Source organism: Oreochromis aureus, linkage group 10, assembly GCF_013358895.1.
Source record: "Oreochromis aureus strain Israel breed Guangdong linkage group 10, ZZ_aureus, whole genome shotgun sequence".
NCBI lineage: Eukaryota > Metazoa > Chordata > Actinopteri > Cichliformes > Cichlidae > Oreochromis > Oreochromis aureus.
The window spans coordinates 18,317,953-18,342,183 of NC_052951.1; the positions used below are offsets into that span (position 1 = coordinate 18,317,953).

Consider the following 24,231-nt stretch of genomic DNA (forward strand, 5'->3'; position numbering starts at 1 on the left):
AACAGGCTAACACAGAGATAACCTTTTACCATCACACCAAAAGCCACTTTCAGTGAACTACAGCTCTTTGGATAGATGCAAACCTAAAACCTTACTGTGAGGCAGCTAATATAACACTGTGCTGCCTAACTGTTTGTTTCTTTGGTTAACTAATGTAAGTAGTTAAAATACACTGTCAAGATTTATTGTTAGTTCATCTTCTAACGTCTCCTGGTTTAGTCCGTGGAGAATGACTGTAGATTACACTCACCTAGCACTCAAGCACTTTTAATATGCATCTGCAAACACATTTTTAACACTCACATGCAATCCAGGATGGATGGGTAAGGAGATACTTGGGACTCAGTATCTTATTCAGTCCCGAGGCACTATAAACAACAAGATTTTTGGTGGTAATAGGTGAGAATTGAGTAACCAGTGAGGAGTGTATAGGTCCAGGAGATGTTTATCATTACACCCATATTTGCAAATTATTAAAAAAACCACTTCTGAGAAATTTCAGCCTTCTATAGTTGACTTTTATGTGTTCAGTTGTGTATGATTTGACATCAAGATCATTCAAAATTGGATTTCTAGTTTACTTTGGAAAAATATTATGTTTTCTTGCCTTTTTTGATAGCTAACATGAAATTGTGTACCATCTTGAGTTTTCAAATAACTAATGGGCTTTATCAAAAAGCACTTATAAGAATCTGTGTACCAATTTTTGGATATTTTGATATGTATCTCCACCTGTGAATGATTTCCTTGTGCTGTTAAACGTATCTGCTGCATTGTAATGATAAATCTTTCTATAATGATCGCAGCATATTATAAATCCTAATTCTTTTGATTTCCATGTATATATATTATATTCATTGTATCATCACCCTGCAAATGTGATGTTACCTCCTCCGTTTGCGTGTGTTTGATTTATTACGTTCAGTGTACGTTGCAGAACATAGGAGTCACCAAGAATTTTATCTGCAACAGAATTTTGTTTAACTCACTACTTAATACAGAAGGAAACATTTTTGCGCTTTCAAAAAAGAAAAATGTCAGCCCTGTAAATGTTTTGTGGGTAAAAAAAATAATTGAAGACATTCTGTCTCAAGAATCCAAATCATTTTGGCAAGTAATATAAATATAATTTAGTTTTTTGTTTTTTAGAAGAAACCTCAAAGAACTGAGAACATTTTTAATCAAGTAAAAATAAATCTGCTGCACATAGATTCCTTTGTTCTATAATCACTGACAATATTTTTTTTCTAGAAAGATTAAGTAAACACCAGTCGAAATCATCTCAGCCACCTGTTCCTGTCTTGTCTACCTGTCCGATTACCTGACAGGTAGAACACATGGTAAAACGCTTGCGTGTTTTAGTCCCGCCCACAGAGCTTAATAACTCAATTAACCCTGGCTATCATTTTGGTAGTCACATTGGCTCAGGTATCAGCCACTGGCAGTGACTCCTAACACAGGCTCATATCCAATTTATGTCCTCTGCCCTCCAAAGATAAAGGAACGAATCCATCGTCTCTTCGTGATCTGGGTATTGACAGAGCAGTGAGTGGGTGTGACTGGCTCTGAGCAGCCAGAATGCTTATCACATTGGTTTCATGCTCCCATCTCTGTGTGGGGTAAATCAGAGGGGGAAGAATGAAGGAAAAGGAAGAGAGTCACAGAGACAAACTGGGAGGCGGAAAGAGAGGGGGGATATCGGAGACTTGGGAGAGTAAATGAAGAAGTGAGCCTCGCAGATTGAGTTTAAATTATGCTGTTTAGCAGCCTTGCTCTCAGCTGCTTCTCATTTTCTGGTGAATTAGAGGACTGATGGGGCTGATATGACACCACATTTTAGTTGGACCTGAAGGTTTTCCACTCTTATTAGGTTTTTCGTTGAACACAAGCAGCCTTTTAAAAATTATTTCCTTTTACACGATCAATAAATGGGTGACCCACTCAATCAATTGCATTAAATGTACAGGAAACTGCAGATTTTCAAGTCAAATTTTTATGATGTCAACAACTTTGATCTAATGTTCTCGGTAGGTGTACTACATCTCCAAGGCTACACTCAAGCCGGCCAACAAACAGTACACCACGCTGAAGAACGACTACGAGATGACCCTCCACGCTCACTCATCCATCGTGCCATGTGATGACAATCAGAGCATCCCCACAGTGCACTGTGACTTTGTGCCCATCGCAGAACTGGAAAATCGAGACAAAGATGCTATCATTGGTAAGAGACAACATTTATCACACTTTATTTATACATTTCTCCAATTTAACAGATAAAAGAACAACTTAACAGTGAGTGAGCAGGTAGAGCTTCAGTGTCAAGGATGGTTAGAAAAAAGGCAAAAGCAGGAGACGTGACTACTTGCTTCTTCTGTTTTTTTTAAGCCTCACAAAACCAAACTGCATCTGACAAGCTCAGTTTTTGCAATCACAGCTCAGAAACATTACTAATGAACTCATCCAGATGGGAATTTGTCACACCAATCGGCAGACTGCAGTGAGTGTTCTGATGATGACCTGACTCACAGCCTCTTCAAACTTTGTGGAACAACTGCTTAAACAGAGCGTTAAAGATAGAAACTTTAGTGTGATTCAGCAACTGTGTTGTGCGTGTGTATGTTTTACAAATCAGAAGCCAAAACAAAAAACATACCAGTGACTGTTGTGTGAGTCAATCCAGGCAAAGAATACAACACATTTCTCAATCATGAAAGAATATTTTCATATTTTTACCTAAAACGAAATATCTGTTACCTTTTTTTTTCTCTGTGATGTTATCTTGTGTACCACATTAGATTGACTCCATTAACAGGAAAACCTCATGAATATTACTCTTTTAATTAGGATTAATTTTTTTGTCTTTAAAATCAAAAATCATTTAGATAAAGGCTTTATGACTTCAGTTCAGTTAGTGTTTTTTTTGCCCATGGAGTATCATACTATCTGATTGCAATTTAAACTGGCCTGGCCCACCCATTTTGTTTATACTTTTAATTTGAAAGAGAAATTGCTGTATGTCACAAGTGAATTTAAATTACTTGTGAAATTAGAATGAATGGGCTTTTATGGTTTTTAGAAATGGGCTGTTGTTGACATGACAAGACATGTTTTTCTGCTTCTAGTGTTTAGACTCAAACAATTAGGCCATAGGTGTAAATGCTACAAAAAAACGAATCTATTTGACAGGCACGTTCGTGTCAGTTGTAAGCCAGATGTCTTGGGAAAATTTGTTATGGCAGGATTAAAATCAAGGTTAATTCAGGCATACTGTAAGAGAAGTCATAGGAAAACGATTACATTTATTCTGCTGTTTTTATTAAGTTTTGTTGTGGCTCCTGCACAGTGTGCTTGACAGGTAAGTTTTATCTTCTTGGCAGATAAGTTGGGATGATCCAAATGAAGATTAGGTTTGAGACAGTAATTTGGTAGTGTTTTTACTTTTTATTAGTGAGACAACTCCACCCATGAAGGGAGAAAATATATATATATGTATATATGCACAAATATACTGTTTTCCAGACTTTATTTTCTCTGAATGCCCTCTAGACTAGGTGTCTTCTTCCACTAATAACTATAAAAAAAACAATTTGTTTAATCTCCGACTTGTACCCCGAGACTGAGCTCTGAATGTGAAACCATCACAGAAGTTGATGTTTGTACTCTGCACAAGTACAAACAAGGATCTTCAGTTAACAATAAAACAAAATAGCAGTCAGACTGGAAGGAGTCCAGAAACGTACAAGGACACTACCTTGAAGGGGAGATCTGTCAAATTTAAATCTGTTTTCACTTTTGATTTGTATTGGCCTGACTTCACTTTAGTTTGTGATTTTTGATGTAATTCTCACAGGAATCAGGTGTTTTTGTTGCTTAGTTTTTATTTATTTATTCCAATACATTTTTTGTGCAAGCTAAAAATAAACAGATTTTTAAAACAAGATTAAAGAGGAATTTCACACTAAATCCTGTTTGGATGAAACCTATTCTGCTGGCCTCTGTGGGTTGAAAAGTTCAGGTCTGTTGCATTTGTCTTATGCTAGAGCTGTGCGCTGTGTAAGATTTGATTTTTTGCATTGCACAGTAATCCAGTGTTGTAGCGTCATGGGCTAACAGAGCAAGTAAGAAAACTGACTGATAGCACAGAACCAGGCGTGTTAAGTCTTTTAAGTGCCAGACACACTATATTGGAAAAGAAATTAATGGTCAGAAAGAAATATAAGCAACTGGCTGTACCCTACCAATTGAAAGCTCCATGTAGGTTTACATCCTGAACAGTAATATTACATGGTTACATTATTGGAAACTACCAGCACAGCACCACACTAAATAGTTCAGAGATGCACTGAGCAGTTTAGCTGTAGGAGTGCGTTTGCGTTGGTCACTGAGGGGCAGTGTTACATGTCCTGTGTGTCATCTGTTGACTCTCCATTCGCTCTCTCCCTCGACTGCCTCTCACGCTACTCCTTTGTTAAATAGGGGATTATAACATGGTAATGAGAACTGTCAGCCTGTTCCTGTGGTGATAATGGAGTTCAGAGGTGGATGACGTCTCAATCATAATGGAATTAAGGAGGGCTGAGAGAGCACTGACAGAAATACCGGGAGGATGGGTAGGAAGGGGAGAGTGTAGAAAAAGGCTAGCAGAGAAGGCAGAAAGGCAAGATGAGTGATCTGAAGAAAAGGTGTTGTTATTCAGTCTTGTTACTTTGTTAAATACATGAACACAAATGTGTAAATCCTCAGGAGACCATGAAATGTGCTACAGACACCCCGCCCCTCCCCCTCGTAGATTTTTTTTGTGTGTTTTAGTTCACGTACACAAGGAGATAAATAATGTTATAAACATAATTTATCTCAAGTGAAATGGCAACAGTCAGCCGCAGTGAGGCTTTTCAGAGATGGCAATATTCAAAATAGTAATAGTGAAATAGTAAAAACAGTATTTGTAATTACCAAAAATCATTTCTTATCTTTCAGTAATGGTTAATCCACCTTTATGCACAAACCTTTTAATTCCAATGATGTTTTTAATACTAAAATATGATTATTGTTGTTATCCATGCATTTTCACATTTGCTTTTTTATAAAAAACACAAAAAAAACCATTGTACACATGATTGTTTTTTGATTAAAATGCCAAATTACTGTTATTTCCTTGCGTTCCTGGACAGAAAAAATAGTTTAAATGGATGGATGTCATGCTTGATTAATTTCTGACTTGTCTAGATTTTGGTATAAAACATTTATTTAGTTTGTTATTTGCTTAATAAATAAATATTTGTGTTTTCTTATGACAGGTAGTCAACACCAGTCTGATACCTATAATCACCCATCAGAGATATGATGTAAATGTCTGATCTTGTTAATATGACAGCTTGTTGTTTTTACAGAATTTAATGCATGGAAAAGATATTTGGGGTAATTTATCAGTGGTGTCATCACATAGCAGCATTTTTATAATACTACAGTACTGTTTGCAGCACATGTAGCAGACTACACACACCAGAGCAGATGCTGGTACCAAGCAGTTTCTTCACAGTGAGACGATAATTACTTTATGAAATACACTGCTGGAGACAATGACCGCAAAGACACAAAATAGTACCTGATTTACATGTTGATGAGAGCTTGATTTTGACCCAGAAGCCAAACAGCTTTTTTAGCCACAACCAGGAAATTGTACACTTCAGGTACCAGGTACTTCAGATTTAACTTCAGGTTTATTAGCAGGAGTATGTTTGTGCACTACCAGTTTGTCCTCCATGGTTAGACTATCAGTGCACAATTCTGTCATTTTCTGATGTATCTGAGGGAACAAATGATCTGAATGCCACGGTGAATGCCATCATGTGGCTGTTTACAGCACTTTGAAACAGACAGCTTACAGGGAGTGATCCAGTTATAGCAGGAGGAAACTGTGATGAGCTTCTTAAGAAGACTATCTAGATGGAGAAATCTGCCATATTCAGTCATGTTTTCTTTATGCTTTTTATGGGTGGAGTCATACCTTTTTGATTCCACCTTGTAAAGGAACATCACAATTGTTGACTCAAGTCGAACTGAAATCTGTATTTGAATATTTTGTTTTTATCAACTTTTCTTTATTATCTTAGAGCTCCTCATTGCTCCTCAGTGCAGTAATCCTGAATGAAGTGTTTAGGCCTTGAACATGACAAGAAACTTGAAAGAGGGATGAGTGTATTTGTTGTCATTTGGAAAGTGGTGCTGGGTGTTAGCCAGCCTGGTATGACATTTATGTCACTCTGCTGTAACTTGGCAATATCAGAGGGGTGTCAGCTCTGTGCTCTGTTGGGCCTTTACTGCTTATGATGTGATAACACTTCATATTATGTAGAGTATATCCAGGGGGCATTTTTAAACTCTACACTGTGTAGAGACATCTCAGGAGGTGCTCTTCACATAACGCCCTTTTTCATACCCGACTGTAAGGATATTGTCTTCCTGTTATCAAGAGATGGAGTTGTAAAATGATTTTCTCTACCTCTAGATGTGATTGGAATATGTAAGAGTGCTGAGGATGTATCCCGTATCACCACTAAGAACAGCAGAGAAGTCTCCAAGAGGGCTCTCAGCATAATCGACCAAACAGGCAAAGTCGTGACAGTCACACTGTGGGGCGAAGAGGTAATAACTGTAATCTCTTTCTCACGCTCTGTCTTTTTGTATCCATGGATTGATTTCCAATTTGACATTAAAAAGTGTTGAACACTCTTTAATTGAACGTGTTTATGAAGGTGCCCATGCATGTATGTGCGCATACATCCATGCATATGTACTCTCACATCTCTCTTTGGGTGCTCTCGAGTACAAAAACACTTTGATTAGGTTTTCTGGGCTGTAAAATTTGGATCGGTCAAATCATTCCTGTGACCTTCAGGGCTGTTTTGAACGAGAGTCTCCTATTTGAGACAGAAGGCTAAATAACTCTCGAATGTGCATGAAATAGCGCTATTCTTCTCTAAGCTCATTCGATCTGCAAGAGCTAATCCCCTACTCTTTGCAGAAATCCAAAAATGACTTTCAAATTAACTTGTAGGTTGTCCAATTATGAAAGCACACCATACCAAATATTACTTTCTGGTGTCTTCAAGCTGCAGACACAGACTAAACATGTAAGAGACAATAATACAACTGCTTTTGCAGCCTCGCATTCTGTCTCCTGAATTACTTTCTTAGACACTCTCTTTTTTTTTCTTCTTCTTTTTTCTTTCTCCAGGCAGAAAATTTTGATGGCTCTACGCAGCCAGTGGTTGCCATCAAAGGAGCTCGATTGTCTGATTTTGGGGGAAGATCTCTCTCTGCATTGTTCAGTTCAACAGTCATGGTCAACCCAGATATACCACAGGCCTTTAGACTGAGAGCCTGGTGAGTCACTCTGATGTGCAGCCATACACCAACAATTATACACTTGCACTGATAATAACATCAATAAGTTCTTTGTAAAAAAAAAGACCCAACTGCATTGCTCATACAAATGAAATGAGGCATGGTAAATTCCACCAGGCGTCTCACACATAAATATAAATGCAAAGCCCCAGTGATTACTTGGCTGGAGACTGGTGGCATGTGCCCCCTCAGTCCCAGCAGGACTCAAGACAGGATGTAGACAGAAGGGCGGTAGGAGGGAGCACCACAAAAGTAAAGCCCAAGTATTTGTGTTTTCCAGCTCCTAACTGCTTTTGTACTTGCTCACAAAGATGGGAACGTGGTGAGCAGCATCAGACTGGATTCTTATTAGCAGTTCCTGTGGAGGGATTTTGAATTATGACTCATTCACTCATTAAGGCTGTTCCCAAGTCTGGACACTGTTAAAACAAAAACGCTGTTTCCTTTTTCCTCCCTCTGTGTGTGTGTGTGTGTGTGTACATAACAATCCTTCAGTGTGCATATGATTGCCTGTGTGCTACTCTTGAAATCTATTCTTAGGCACTAAATTGCATCAAACAGCACTCATACCTTCAAAGTGTAAATACAGTAAATTCAGGCGTGTTCCCGAAGGCAGTGTTCTGTTCACACTTTTAAATTGTTAATGACTGCATTATGAATTCTGCTAATTGTTCCATGATTGATCATTTTGGCCACTTTTATGGGTACGTTATATTAGTTATGACAGTTACTTATGTGTGCAGGAGAAAGTGAAGGGGTAGGCTGCATTGCTCTAGCTTTAATCTTGGTCTTATTGGTCTCTGGTGTTGATATTTAAAGGGCTAAATAAGTAAAAAAAAACTGCACCCTCCTTCCTTTCATCACTTCTTCCATTCTCCTCTAATCCGCAGCTTTTCCTCTCGATCTCAGCTGCTGTTTGGTCCTTATTCAAGTTTACATGCTGGCAGCAGTCAATGAATGACAATGAAGTTAGTCAAGTACCAGACAGTTATCCACTTATTTTTTATATTTAGGTCTGCGCTTTAGAAAGACAAAGGAGGTCTGTCTGACTCTACTTCCTGTGGCGATGCGGTGCTATGTGGGATTGTTTGGACCAGACTTCTTTGCATAATTCAAGGAAGCTGATGAATTTGGATGATGAGTTGATTAGATCGCACTGCTTAGTTAGACTGCTGAGCAGGAGTCACACTGATCCATGAAGATTTTAGATGGTATATTAAAAAGGTAGATAAATTAATAAAAGGCATGCATAGACAATACTCGACAGGTTTTATTTATTTGTATTTTTCACTTGGTGAATGAACTATGAATGTGGATGCTAATGTATGCAGAGAAAAAAGGATAAATGGTCTGTTAATGCATTTGGCAGCCATATGTCAGATCAGATATATTGCAGGATGTTGTGTCTGGAAATCAGTTACAAGAGCGATTCAGACATGTCTGAAGATGGCTTATTTGGATTATAATTGATACAGTGCAGTTAGCGATTGAGTTTAGTTACTCCTCAAGAAAATGCCTTAGAACAAACATGTAAAAAAAATATACACACATTTGCTTTGACACTTTCTTTTTCACAAATAGATACACTGCCGAACATATTCAGATCCAGTGTTCATGGAACATCTAGTGTAGTTTAATATTTTCAGTATCCAGGGATCTTTACTTGTGTCCTCAAGCATACGCTGTGTTTTCTTTTGACTTATCAAATCCGTATTTCTTTTCCCTGCTCTCTGTATAATGTGCATGACAATTTAAAAAGAATATACCAATGTGTTTTGGTTCATAGGCATGCCTGGACATACACCCATCAGGCATAACATTATGACCACCTGTTTAATATTGTGTTGGTACCCTTTTTGCTGCCATACAGCTCTGACTTGTCATGGATTCTACTGGATCCCTGAAGGTATGCTGAGGTATCTGGACCAAGATTTTAGCCTCCATGGATCAGGCTTGTTTGTCCAACACATGCCACAAATGCTTGATTGGATTGAGGGCTTTAAAATTTGGAGACCAAGTCAATACCTCATGAACCATTCCTGAACCATTTTCGCTTTGTGGCAGGGTGCATTATCCTGCTGAAAGAGAGCTCAAGGAATGCCATTTCAGTGAAAGGGTGTACATGGTCTGCAACAGTGTTTAGGTAGTTACTACATGTAAAAGTAACATCCACATGAATGGATCCAAGGTTTCCCAGCAGAACATTGCCCAAAGCATCACCCTGCCACTCCCGACTTGCCTTTTTCTCATAGTGCATCCTGGTGCTGGGTGTTTCCTGGGTAATCAATGCACACACAGTTGGCCATCCACGTGTTGTAAAAGAAAGTGTGACTCATCAGACCAGGCCACCTTCTTCCATTCCGCTCTGCTCCATTTCTGATCCTCACTCTCAGTGGTGAACAGGGGGCATGATCACTCTGACTGGTTTGCGGCTATACAGCCCCGTACACAAGAAACTGTGATCGACTGTGTATTCGGACACTTTTTTATCAGAAATTCGCATAAACGTTTTCGGCAATTTGAGCTAGAGTAGCTCATCCGTTCGCTCTCCACATGCATTAGTGAACCTTGGCCAATCAGGGCCCTGTCACTGGTTCACCAGCGTTCCTCCCTTGGACTGCTATTAATAGATTGTGACCGCAAACACCCCGCTGACCCAGTCATCTAGCCATCATAATTTGGCACTTGTCAAACTCACTCAAATCCTTGAACATGTCCATTTATCCTGCTTGTAACGCATCAACTTTGAGGACAAAATGTTCAATCGCTCCCTAATATATCCAACCCACTGACAGGTGCCATGATGAAGAGAGAATCAGTATTATTCACTTCACCTGTCAGTGCTTATAATGCTATGCATAATCAACGCATATTTATTCATGTACGTGTCATCTCTATAGGTATGACCGGGAAGGCTTTGCAATCAACAGCCAGTCGCTGACAGAGACCAGGTCAGCAGGCACAGGATTAAACGTGAACTGGAAAACACTGAGCGACATTAAGAATGAAGACATGGGCCATGGAGAGAAGGTGACGTCAGCACATGCAAAAATACTTACATACACATTGCATTACCTTATTTCCAAAGACATTATCATTACATGCATTTAGATTTAAAAGGGAAATAAAATAAAGATCACTGAAGGTTTACTTTACCCAAATAGCAGCCAATATCAGAATAAATTTTAGGAATGGGGTGGACGAGACTAAAGTAAGATCCATGGACGGCATTAAAATGTTCTTTGCAGTTAGGATTAGGTGACTTGTTTTACAGTCTTTGATTGTTTTATGTTTTATTAATTGTTTTATGAACCACAAGCAGCTACAGTGCTTGCTACATTGAATGGACAGTGGGGGATCTGCAGTAAATCTGATCAAAATTAAACCACAAGGTGTTAAACAGCAAAAGGGTAAATCTTGTTGTTTGTGTTGCAGTTTTAGTTTGATTTCTGAGTCAGTTCTTTATGAAAGTCTTGGTAGGAAGCAGATTGATATGTGAGTCAGAAAATCCTTCTCTCACTCAGGCAGCTGGCTACTGTTTGAAGAGGAATGAAAGAGACCCTGTGCAGATGATGTAACATCAGCATAGCTACAGTACAGCCAAGGTTGATAACAGAAAATCTTTCCAGCGTTGTAAGACAAGCACTGTAAACATTGAGTTTTGGCACCAGCCCCCAAAAATCAAAGAGTTAAAGCTTTAATGCTTTGAAAGTTTCCAGTCACATGGGGACAAATCCATCATGTTGACGGACTTTGACGTCAGGAGTGTAATGCTGTTTTTACATTTTTTATTTCTTAACTTGAACTTGCTTGCTCTTGTTACCTTCACAGTGTGGATTGGGCTTTCTTGAATTACATATACAGCTGCGTCTGGACAAATTAGAATATTGCAAAAAAGATTGTGTTTTGTTTCATATATTCTGTATTCATTACACATGAATTGAAATAAATATAGTGATATGTTTATTTAGGCGATTACAGTTTTTAGGTCACGAAAATCAAAAATGCAGCATTACAGAAAGTGTATCCTTTGGTGTAGTGCAGTACATTCAACTGCAGTCACTTGGAAGACTGTTGAATTAGCAGTTTTCCAGATGACAATGCTCGACCCTCCACAAAGAGAGTAAGCTACATAAGGTTACTGCTGAAAAAGCTGGCTGTTTGCAGAGTGGTGTACCAAACTGTATCAGTGAAGAGTTCACTGGAAGGGAAAGTGTGCTAGGAACGGTGTGCGGGATGACCATACCCTTCATGAGTAGTCACAAAGAGTAGTCTGAGGCTGGTGTCAATCTCACCACGCAGATGTCTTCAGGAAAGGAGGTACAACTGTTGCATTGCTAATATAAGTGATGTCAAGCCACTACTAAACCAAAGATGGCGTCAGAAGGGTCTTACCTGTGCTTAGGAAAAAGAACTGGAGTGGTCCAAAGTCCTCTTTTTAGATGAAAGTAAATTTTGCATTTCATTTGCAAATCAAGGTCAAAGAGTCTAGATGAAGAGTGAGGAGGCACAGAATCCAAGGTGTTTGAAGTCCAGTGTGAAGTTTCCACAGTCTGTGATGATTTGGGTGCCGTGTCATCTGCTGGTTTTGGTGGAGCTTGGTCAGCTGTGTTTAATCAAAGTCCAAAGTCAATGCGGGCGTAAAACAGGAGATTTTGAAGTACTGAACCACACAGAGAATCTATGGGGTATTTTCAAGAGGAAGATGACAAAAATCCCCAAATCCAGATGAGCTGATGGCAGCAAGCGATCTGGACTTCAGTAACACCTCAGCTTTGCCACAAGTGCCACGCCATGCTGCTCCAGTAAAAGGAGCCCCAACATTTTTTATCTAATCGTGGAAAAATATTCTTATAATCTGAGATACTGGATTTCTGAGCATTAAGAGCTGCAAGCCATCATCTTCAAAATTAAATTTAAAAAAAGACTTGAAATATTTCACTTTGTATGTAGTGAATATACGATGTAATGCACTGTATGAAAGGGAAATTGCTGAAAAATCAGGAACTCACAAAGTGCAAATAACATTATATTACATTTAATTCTACAAACAAAGATGCTGTATTTTTTTCCCTGTCCTGTAAGAAAATAACCAGAATTTCTTTTAAATTCATGTCAGAATTCATTCACAGCACGGCCGAGTCTGAATATGGTCATGCCAATAAAGCCATTATCGCTGAACTGAACCCACAAAAGGCACGATGAGCAATCCTGACTGCTAAACATCACAGGGTCATAATGTGATTGAAGGCCTCTTATTAAAAACTATCAAAGAAGATTTTCTGTAAACAGACATGGTTTCAGTGATTTTTAGACCTGACTGCTGCTCAGCCTCATTTGAATGTAAGCATTTAGACAAACACAAATCCACAGTCAGTCTTCCATTCATTGTAAACAGAGCAGCTCTAGGCTGTGCCTTGCTATGACTTCATGGATTAGAGTCATGCTTCTCTTGTTTTAACTGTGGGAGGGAGATAGCGATGCTCACGTATTAGCAGTAAAGCCAAACGCCATAGGATGAGCACGCGAGAACCCTCAAATTGAATCGTGTGCCATTTTAAGAGGTGTCATTGCACAGAATTATCAAGCTTTTGACCAAAAGCAGAGTGCATCTAAATGTGATGCGCCACTCCTAAAATTTCTAATTAATGAGATTTAGTTCAGGCTAGTCTCCCTCATTCCTCACATTTAATTGGAAGCCACTTACGGGTAGCTTCAAGATCAATGTCGCTTCTAATAAAAATTTCTAATTATGTTTTTGGAGGTGTGGGAAGCCTATAGGGCATAACATTTCCAGAAGGGAAGTGGCGCAGATAGAAAACGTGGGAGACTGAGAGCTGATGAGTGGAAAAAGTCAGGCAGAGCCACTCAAGCTACATGTCACTTACAAAGCTGCACTGAGGGATGTTTTTTTCTCGGGGGAGGGCGGGGACCAAGGCCACAGGAGAAGGCGTAAAGAAAGTAGTGAAGAGTGGACTGGATAGAAGTGACAAGGGTTATTAAGAAAAGGTAACGTCGGGATGAGGGTTGAAAGGTGAGAAATCCCTCTTTTTCTTGTTTTTCTTGTTTTTTCTCCTCTTCTTATCCTCTGTCCTGTCCTCTTTTCTGTCTTCTTAGCTGTCTGCTCTGCGTACCACCTACCGTTTCTGTAATTGAAAGGCTTTAAGAAGCTTGTCTCTCGCGTACTCTGAGGCTGCGTCTTTGGTTATAATAATGGAATTCAAGTCATTAGCTTATAGTTTGAAGGGATCTAATTTGACATTCTACCTGTTTGCCTCCATGTATGTGCGTGACTGTTTGCACGCGCATGTGTGTGTGTATGTGTGTGTGCACACGCGCGCATGCAAGTGTACAAGCTATTTCTAATTAATGTAGCAATGTGTGTGTTGGGGTTTGGGGACAAGCATTAAAGTTGGCATGTGCAGCCACGTCAATTATGTGAAGTAGATTTTCACTTGGTTGCCCTTCCACATACAAATTTTAATTGCATTTAGGTGCCAGAAGGTGACACAGGGATTTGGTGTGATAAGAATGAAAACTATTTTCAGAGCAGTGTGTGTGTGTGTGTGTGTTAATGTTTCTGAATCTTTAGGTAAGTGTGCACACATAATTTTACATTGTGTTCTGTGTCTGTTTTTATGTGCAGCGTTAGTCATGCTACTCTTCCAGGCGCTCCTCAGTGTGCTTAAGGTTAAGACTTTGCCCCAAGGCTTTTGTGTACACACTGGAATACTGAGGGAGAGAATAAAACACGAAGGGAGAACCGGAAAGATGATGACAAATGCAGTGGGATTTATTTAGAGTGGTCTAGTTTTGTGGGAATCACTATGGTTCAGATCGCGATGACCTCTATCCGCTCATTGTCTGTAGCATCTGCCAACATTAGGAGTCCTCAACAACCCCGTGCTCTCAAAAAGCATCCTGTTTTCTTTTCTCCTGTTACGTCCACCCTTCTACCACCTTCCCCACTCATCGCCTTCCCACCTCTCCAGCCTTCCAGCACTCCAATCTGCCCAAGTCTGCAAAACGTGATGAGGCAGGCGGAAAGATGGGAGTGGAGTGTTGAGGGGGAGAGCGCTGTTGCTAACGGGAGGAATTCTCCTAATTAAAAAAAAAAAAAAAGCCTTACCAAGTGTTCAAGAAGGGTTCTTGCCGTGTGGCATGAGTACTGGGTAGATGGATGGGTGGACAGATTATGAGGCTGTGAGTCAGTGTTAGCTAGAGGGGGAAAAAGTGTCAAAGAGCTCTAAGTCTGACTGGCAGTATCTGTAGAGGTCATGAGGACAGAGGACATCATCAACCCTCTCATGAGCGACGCTGTGAACACAACGGCCTTTTCACATTCCATGCTCTTACTAAACACTTTACAGCAAGTGTGGGCTGTATAACGAAGGAACAGCATTGCTCTGTCAGCGTGTGTGTGTGTGTGTGTGTGTGTGCGTGCGTGTGCGCAAATTTGGCCGGCATCCTAGAAAGAGTCTTTGATAGACTCATTTAGGCCAACATTAGTAATGAGTCTGGCCCAGCTCTAGCTTGTAGTTGTTGTTTAGAATGCATTTTAAAGCATTTCATTTTAAATTCTGGCTTCAATTCCAACATCTTGTTTAAGACCTGTTCTCCTGATAGAAGAAATACCCTCTGGTGAATCGAGGAAAATACATTTTTCTGTGGTTTTTCCAAGCATGTGCAGGTATATCACATTCATCACCCCGTGCTTAACCGCGTGTATGTTTGCATGCAGGCACGTCCACGTGCGTGCCTTTTCCCAACGAGATGCAGTTCCTGTGCTGTGCGCATTCTTTATATTTATATTTATGGAAATCAAATGCCGAGCGTCTCCACAGGATGAGAGAATAGCCTTTTCCCCCCATAGAATTAGCATTTCTTTCCTTTTTAGCTGTTGATTTTACCAGTGTGAGTTCTGCTGCCTAAGGAGCTAATATCTGTTTAAATTACAGCAATATCGCTGCATTTTAATTTGATGCTGTTTGACTGTGTACACTTTAATTTAAATTCCTAACAGAAAGAAGTTTAGCTCATTGTATGTGTATTCCAAATGCACAAGTTTGGGTCTTTGCATATAACCTTGCACCGAGCCATGTGTATATGTCGGCGTGCTTGTGCGCGCGCATACATTAGCACATTAGCACTATTTCAAAACTAGAAAGGAAGAGAGAGAGATCCGTCTCATCTTGCATTTATTATGCAAAGAATTCTCAAACTCCCTCTGCTCTCTTTTTAAACTGTTCCAAGATTGTTTGGAAGTCAAATAGAGATGTGTAAACAGCATGCATCTACCAGCTGGGCCAACTTGTTGGCAACAGTTTTACAGTTGATGCCAAATTTGATCTGAGTTTATTTTTATTTTATTTAATATTTCCCTTTCGCCCTCTTTAAAACTGTCCGCTCTGAAAGGCCCGCTTTTATTCCTCTCGATCTCACATTTCTTTTGGATTTTATCGTTTAATTTCATCACTTTTAAGTCATGTTTTTAAAAGTAAGGCAGCTTAAATTACAAGAAAATACCAAAAGAATACTTACAATATTTAGATGAAAACAACACATCCACGGAGGGTTATTCACCTGGAGCGCTGATGAATGTTGCTTTTGAATGTGCCGCTCAATATAAAAAAAAAGTTTTAAAACATTCCTAAGTTCTAAGCAGCCTCATTCAATAGAAAAGTTGTAATGTCTACAGTAAAGGTTGTCTGTCTTTGTAAATATACTAATGCAGCTTCTTAAGCTAAGAGGTCCTCGGTTATCCGTTGCAAGTGAATGAATGGAGAAGTCAAATCTTCATTTTGCTGTGTTACGTTTCTGTGCACGGGTTTGGATACATCAAATATTTTGAAGTGAAAAGAAGTAAACAGAGCTCCTGCAGCAAACTTCAAATTAATACGCTAATATTAGTGCACTTCTTTTTTTTATGAATTTAAAAGTCACAAACAGTAAAAGTGATTATGGCATCAGTGCTGCTTTATAGAAGCCAACTTCTTTTTAGCTTCACTCTCTCGATTGACTGTGTGATATTTGCATACAGATTTTGGTATTTGTTGAATTATTCCGCTCCTGTGTTCTGTTGTTTTTTGTTTGTTTGTCGTTTTTTTTAAATGCTGCTCCTTTTTTTAGTGAAAGATTACATGTTCAGTTCCTGAATGAGGTAGCAGTCCACGTTTCCTACTGATAACTTGTTTTGTATAAGTCTTGTTTACGCATCAACACTGCACAAGGGAAAGGTGCACCACCTATTCTCTGTCAGCTAAACCTTCCTCAAGCTCTTTTGCAGTGATATGGGAGTTTTTTTGTCTTTTGTGATTAGCTTCAGTTTTAGATCTTTTGTCAGCTGCCTTAAAGCAGCCCGCAGTTGTTAATTGCTACCACAAAATTTAAGGAATTATAGATGCACTGGAAATGTCATCGGCTGTCAGTTTGTAATGATATTTGTTGACCTGTCTTTTAAGTCCTGTTGAGTCAGGACTATTTTTATAACTTTATGAAAGAACAGTGCATTTGTATTTACAATTATTTGTTCAGACTTTTGTTTCAAACTTTTGTACAGATCTGTGTTCATATGCATACCTTTAACTTTAATCTTGACTCAAGAGTCTACAAGATGGTGTAACAGTTTTACTCAACTCTAAAACTCCAAAAAAGCAATCAGATGGCTTTGCTCTGAAAGCTTGAATGAAAGGAGGCAAATATGAGCCAGCTACAAGGACGGCTACAGTTAATTTCTTGTTTTAACATCTGCCAGCTCTGCAAACATTCAAAGGAGAAAGCTGCCAGTTAAACAGGAAAACTAAATGATCCATAACATTGGCACTGACTATTATTCTGCCATGAGTTCCTTTCTCCTGCAGCTATATGCTGTCAATTTGCCATATTTTTACTGACACCGACTTAAATTATGCTTTTGAGGATTGGTGTTAATTAGCTGGTGAAACAATGCTAGATTGTCTCCCGGTTCCAGCAGGAATAGTTTGACTGTTGCAAAAATTGCACATTAAATGCAAAGTTCTTAAAACAAGTCTCGCATGATTTGGTTGATTTGCCACATTCACATTTAATATGGAAGAGTAATAGATTGAAAAATATAATAGACAAAATGCAATTAAACTGCTGCTGGTTAGCACAGCACCTACAGATTAACTGCAGCTTCCGAGACAATCCGATTGGAGCAATATGATTTGGTGTTTATAGCAATCGAGCTCAACCCCTGTAATAAGATAAATATGTTTTTGTGTTCCATTTTCAGGCACAGTATTTCAGCTGCGTGGCGACAGTGCTGTACATTCGTAAGGAGAATTGTCTGTACCAAGCCTGTCCATCTGCAGACTGCAACAAGAAGGTCATCGACCAGCAGAATGGGCTGTACCGCTGCGAAAAGTGTAACAGAGAGTTCCCCAACTTCAAATACAGACTCTTACTTTCTGTAAGTGTGCACAGTGCATATCAATAGTGGTTGTTATACATACTGTGATGAGAATTATTGTAACCTCCATGAATATGCATGACCGCACGCACACATACACATATAAATAATCTCTCGCCCACTCATCATCTCGGCCTGTTCCTCTCTCTCAGGCTAACTTAGCTGACTTCGGGGATAACCAGTGGGTGACGTGCTTCCAGGAGACAGCTGAGGCCCTGTTGGGTCACAGCGCAGAAACTCTCGGACATCTCAGAGACACAGTGAGACACACAGGCGGACAAGAAAATTGCCTTTGCAATTTTGCCAGAAGGTCTAACTGTAAAAGACTACTTCCTGTGCTTCTGATGCTCCTGATGTTGTATTTCCCTTGTTTGTTTTGTTTCTAAGGATGAAGCTGCCTTCGATGAAGTCTTCCAGAAAGCCAACTTCACAACTCACATCTTTAAAAACAGAGTCAAGCTAGAGACCTACAACGTAAGTGGCTAAAATGGCTGCGCAATATAAAGTGGTACAGTGCATTACAATTTAGCAGTAGAGCAGAATATACTGGTACACAATAGTGCTCATCATTGTCCTACAATCATTCTTTCAGTGATCCTGGAGGAATATTCAACCCTGATTGGCTAGTGTCACAAACGGCCGTCTTATCGCTATATTCAACAAATACAACAGCAGGCATCTTATTTCCCCAATACAGCAATAATGGTTCTGTAAAAAATAGGCTTTCAAAATACACAAAAGGTTTGCACACAAGTCACATTGTTGTAAAAATCAGTAAATGGTTTCATTCGGGGTCAATTTCACAATAAAAAGCAGCTACAATACACAGATGTTAAGTATTTGTGCGAGCTGATTCTTTTATATGACAGCGACCAATTACAATTATGTAATTGTTATGGGAAATTGCAACATTTACCTCTTATCAAATCCGCAGCCACACAGGAGTCTTTTTGTTAGATCCCAGCGCTTTCTCACAGGTCTCCTACTAATCAGGAGGCCTTTGGTTTGAATCCAAACTCCTCCAGTCTGCATGTCGAAGTGTCTTTGGTGCTTCGATACTTGTATAAAGCCTAATTGTTAAAAAAGGAAGCTTGTAGTTTTAGCAACGGAAGGTATTTAGTGATCAGCAGGATCCTTAAGGATGAAATTAAAAGAGGCGATATGAAGTGTTAGCACTGACATAAACCTCAATTTAACCAGCTGTGTTAACTGAGGCTTCATTTACTCAAGCATAATTGGCACTTTTCTTTATGAAATCACTTAGAAATGAACACATTTTGAAATTCTCATTAATGTAAAGATATGTAAAGAGATTTCTTCTTAGATTAAGGGAACATGCATTATTTTTGTCAGAATAACCTATTGCAGTGCATTAATGAATGATCTGCATGCCATTCATGAGTTTGTTAAAGCACTCATCATCAGATATTGTCTTCCAGTCAGTTGCACTGCAGACCCAAGCATGTAAAGCTACATATGCGGTATAATCACGACATGCTGTCAGTCACATAACATAAATCCAAACTCATTTCAATTAGTATAAGAGTGACAGGGGAGTTGTTTTATAGCCAGTGCACTTTGGATAACAGAAAACAAATACAGCTGTGAATTCATTTCTCTTAATTAGTCGCTAATTAGCATTTAGCTATTGTCTTTCTAAGCCTAATTAGCGTAATTATTCAGAGACTAATTTGCTGCTGGGGGCACATACCGAGAGTCTGAGTGGAATGATTGAGATGTAGGATGAGCTCTGAATGGTCTGTGTCCTGACCTCGAGAAAATCTACAAGGAAAACTATGCAGAGTTCATAAACCATAAACCATTCAGCGAGGAACGTCTAACTTCACCAACAATAATGTTTATTTCGGTAAAGAGTGATCTTTATGTAGAAAGCGGAAGAAACTGTTTACGCTAAATGTCAGCATATCACTTCTACTTGCCAGCCTGAAGTTAGAGGAGCAAATGCTGGAGGCTGCAGTTTTCATTATATTGAACAATGCAGACGCTTTGGTCAGAACAAATGGCATTTTGATGATTTTGCTTTTCTTACCACCGGTGGGGCTTAAAATGTCGTCCTCAGGGCTGCATTACCGAAGGAGTCATAGTTTTTCAAAACAAACACTACTTCACCTTGGGAGTATGAACATTTTGTGTAAATTATCCACTGAGAACCATCAATGTCCAAAGGAAATTTTAAGGTAATCTGGGCTCAAATTGTGAGACAGAGAAAAGGGGAGTCATCGCAGTTCAGAGGGCCCTGGCTGGCAGCAAATGGAAATGAAAAATTGAAAACATGTCAACAGTGTTTTAGACACAGTTTAAATGATCTGCTGAACAACTAAGCAGCTTTCAGAACAGCTAACTGAGCAATCAGGTTTTTTTTCCACCTTGAACGCAAATGCAGGCACAGTAAGCGCTTGTCATTACAGGCTCTATTTTGCCATGCATGTCTGTGTTTGAGGCAGAGACTGATACAGATTTATTCATGTAATTCAGTGCTCTGGTTATTCAGTTAATTCAACATTATTAAATATAAATGAATTGCAGTTTGCACTTAATAAAAAGAAAATCATTGATCACCTGTTAATTATGCATCAAAGGTGATACTGTGGAGAGACATAGAGCATTTTCACAACGTGTTTTTTCAAGACCGCAAACGCATCAAAATCAAGGGTGTTTTTTTTACTTTTTAGGTAAATACTTATTTTTCTATTGCAGGATGTGTCAGGAAGAGTTTAAGACAAATAGGAACACTTTTTTGATCGTTTCAGTTTTCAACAAAGTAGATATAATGAGCTCAGAATAGAAACGCGTTCTACATAAGGCTTATCACTTTATTCAGACATTTTTTCCGTCTGCATTTGGCACAGCCCGCAATTCAAAAACACGAGCTGTTCAGTTTGTCTTTCTACCCAAGCCTTCGTTCTTACACACTTGTGTGACACAAGGCAAAAAGTCCTACCGCATTGTTTTCACAAAAATAGAACAACGCAATGAAATGTCAGAACGTAATAAGATTAATGAAGTTGTAAAGTGTGTGCTTTGTCACTTGTCATAACAGAGACGCAGAGAGAGAACGACCTGGCTTAGGATCATATTTTAAGGTTTGTCTTATTTTTAGGAACAGAAGCAAGATGACAAACTACCAGGTTTTTGACTTAACAAGCACAATGCGCTCACATGTTTTTTGTTCAGTCATCAACTCTACCAGTGTACACTGTTGCTCATTTCATTCATCAGTCACTCTTCCTATTTAGACCGTTATCCTGTTTAGATATGGTTATGATCAATTCTTTTCTTTCTCTCACAAAGGTAATTCATATTAGACAATCACCAATATAAATGAGAATCTAGAAGTAAAAAGGAGACCCTTAAAACCATCTCATGAGTGTTGACAGTACTTAGTTTGACCACCAGGGGGCCGTCCTGAAGAATGTAAGCATGTAAATAAATAGCTACACATAAGAGATCTTAGCTAAATCTGTTTATTTCGTGTAGATGGAAGAAAAAAATGTTCGATATTTTTAATATCAGATTTCTTAAGCATATAAGTCACTCTAACATTATCAACCTCTGAAGGCCTAATTTGTGTAGCTGTGTCTACTTTTACGTTTAAAAGAACCTTGAGTTCATCATGTTCTTCAATCAGTTCTTGAACAACAGGAAGTGTGGCATAGCCTGTTTTTCCTGACGGGGGAAATCACTGAGTTGCACCTGGTCTATAGCAGTGTTATGGACCCATGTGGGATGCTCAGAGCATTCGCCAGAGCATCGCACTCACCAAAAGCAAACACAAGCACTGACATTATTTCCCAAAGTAAACAGCACACGTGGGATTTAAAGGAAAACAGGACTCATCAGACCAGATGACCTCCTTTCAGTTTGTTTAAGGCCTCTTTTGTTGCGTGACGATGGGTAAGGTTCGTTTTAGGGCTGTGGCAGCCGTCACAATGTGGCCAAAGTGCTCTGATCTTCAAATCCAGCAAACTGACTCTTTAATCCCAGACCGTAATGTATATGTTTTTGTAACAAAACAAATATTATTCACACATAAGCTTTCCAATTGCTAACTTATGTATATGTAAGGTTTTTTCTGATTACAAGAATTACAGAGAAGCCACAATAATTGTTTAAATATGGTGATGACGGTGCTGAAGAGCATCAGTCTCTTTTAGCCTTGCTTTAAAGGTGACAGCTGTGTGAAGAATGATAATTGAGAGTTTAAGAATGAAGGTCAGACTCCCTCTATCCCCCTTCTCACCTGGCTAATCTCTACATGAAGCAGACGTGATTGACATTTTGTTTTTTTGGAAAATTGCAGAAATTGCTGAAGGCAACTTGACATACCCCTCTGTTCAGGCTGGGGGGTGTAGTCTCTGAAAGCTTTGGAGTTTGTCAGGTTTTTCACATTTGGTATTTAACAAATATTATGTTAAGAATAGATTACTTTGGTCAAGTGAGCTCTGAAAGCAGAAGGTACGAGAAGCAAAGCAGTAACTGATAAAATTGCCCTGCTTTTATACTTTTATGCTTTTATACGACAGGTATAAAAGTGGGAGACTCTTATACAGATGTTGTGATGATAAATGTGCATTTATCATCACAACATCTGGTCTATATTCACAACCAGGTAAACAAATTTACAAATCCTTCAGATGATGAAAAACTCCAACACAGCTGGCAACAGACGTAAATAAAAATGTAAATGCTGTATTTAAATAAAGTTCCGTCTTAACTGTCTGCCGTGTTTCATTAAGGTGGTGCGTTACAAAGGCAGGAGCATGTGCAGTGAATCAGAAACTAGTGCTCCAGAGTTGAGTGCAGTAGAGGCTCAACTTCCTCTCCTACACACACACAGTTCACAACATGGTGAATTGGATTTACGGAGCACTAAAGAGCGCTGTTTACACATAATCTTTTAATTTGCATTTGTTTAAAAGACAATCCAAAGGAATGTGTATCTGATTTCAAACCAATACTCAGATGTGATAATTGAGTTCAAATCTTACTCTTTGAATCTGTTCCAGGCTGGCTGATTATTCATCTTAAATATGTGTTGCTGTATTAGTGCACATATATCTGTGCTTGTGTGAGTCCAAGCGCATCAGTCTGAAGTGAATGCATTGATTGTGTCTCATTGAATCTATTAGTGTCATAGAGGATCTGCTTTTCTTGCCTTGTTTTAACAGACAGGCCATTCAGAGCCAAGTACACTCTTAACACAGCCACTTTACATCATCAGCTAAACGTATTCTTAGCTAGCACTCACATCACATTACACTCAGACCTTTTTGCTGTCCTTGAGTGTGGAAAAAGGTTTCGGAAAATTCTTATGATGGCATTTATCATCTTGATGGCAAATATAAAAATCACTAAGAGCTCCCATGACACACACATATATATATATATATATATATATATATGTAATCAGCGTGAGAGATTCAGAGAAGATTTATTCGTCTTTCTTTAACCCAAAAGATTTGAGCTACCTCTGTGTTCCTTATATTTTGTTTCCAAGGAGCCAGACTTTCTAGAAACTTATCGAAGTGTTCCTGGGCAATAGTTTTCCAGTGTTTCTCCGGACACTGGCTGTTTTTTCCTCTCATTTTCTTAACCCGCTGTCTTGGGTTTACAATGACCCCTTCTCGCAAATAGGCCAAAATAGTCCTTTTGACCCAAAAGTCCTACAGTAGAATTTAACAGAAGGTGGTTGGTGACCTTGTCAGAGTCTTAATTCACCTTTAAGGTGGCACTTTCAGACAAGTTTTAAGAATCCTTTATCAATTTTACTGGATACATGGAAAAAAAATGGTAGTAGGATTTATCCTATTCATTTCAGTTCTTTAAAACTTATTGTGTGATTGTGTTAAGATATTTCAGTCTTGACCTAAGTGCTGGATTGTTAAACAGACAATGCTATCTGTCCCGTATAATGAATAATATTATAAATAATATTTCTCTGCAGGTAGTTTTGGGTTATTTCTTTGCTCAGTACAGTACAGCATCTTATTAATTCTCTTTGAAGATGTGGCATCAGTAAGTGTAAATGTTTATTGGCTAGTTGTGTGCTGTACTTTTGCATGTGTGTGTGTTTTGTTTTTGTTTCTTTCTTTTTGTCTGCACATCCAGAAGTGCTGGTATTTATTCCTTCAGGGAAGAACCCCACTTCAGCGCACCGCCTGAAATTGAGTTAGAGAACAGGGGTGAATGTTCGGCTACAGAGTAATTGTTTTTTCCAGATGCGATTGCAGTATTAGTCTCCGCATATTAAATTACCAAGCCTTCTTTCTCTCAGTACCCTACCATTTGGAAAACCATTATTTTTAAATAAGTTGTCACCTTTTGTCAAGTGGAACCTCCGATTCAACCCCTCCCCCCGTATTGTTTAA

General features: G+C 39.0%; 1 protein-coding gene across 3 annotated transcripts in view; it reads left to right on the top strand.

Moving 5' to 3' along the window:
• Positions 1 to 24,231, top strand: part of LOC116334034 (replication protein A 70 kDa DNA-binding subunit-like) — a 42,049-nt gene that overhangs the window by 15,698 nt on the left and 2,120 nt on the right. For all 3 annotated transcript variants that reach the window (XM_031757331.2, XM_039618237.1, XM_039618236.1), the window contains 7 exons: positions 2,032 to 2,224; positions 6,512 to 6,648; positions 7,241 to 7,389; positions 10,311 to 10,440; positions 17,666 to 17,842; positions 17,995 to 18,102; positions 18,230 to 18,316. In XM_031757331.2, coding sequence (XP_031613191.2) covers positions 2,032 to 2,224; positions 6,512 to 6,648; positions 7,241 to 7,389; positions 10,311 to 10,440; positions 17,666 to 17,842; positions 17,995 to 18,102; positions 18,230 to 18,316 — 981 coding nt within the window. The remainder of the gene's footprint in view (positions 1 to 2,031; positions 2,225 to 6,511; positions 6,649 to 7,240; positions 7,390 to 10,310; positions 10,441 to 17,665; positions 17,843 to 17,994; positions 18,103 to 18,229; positions 18,317 to 24,231) is intronic.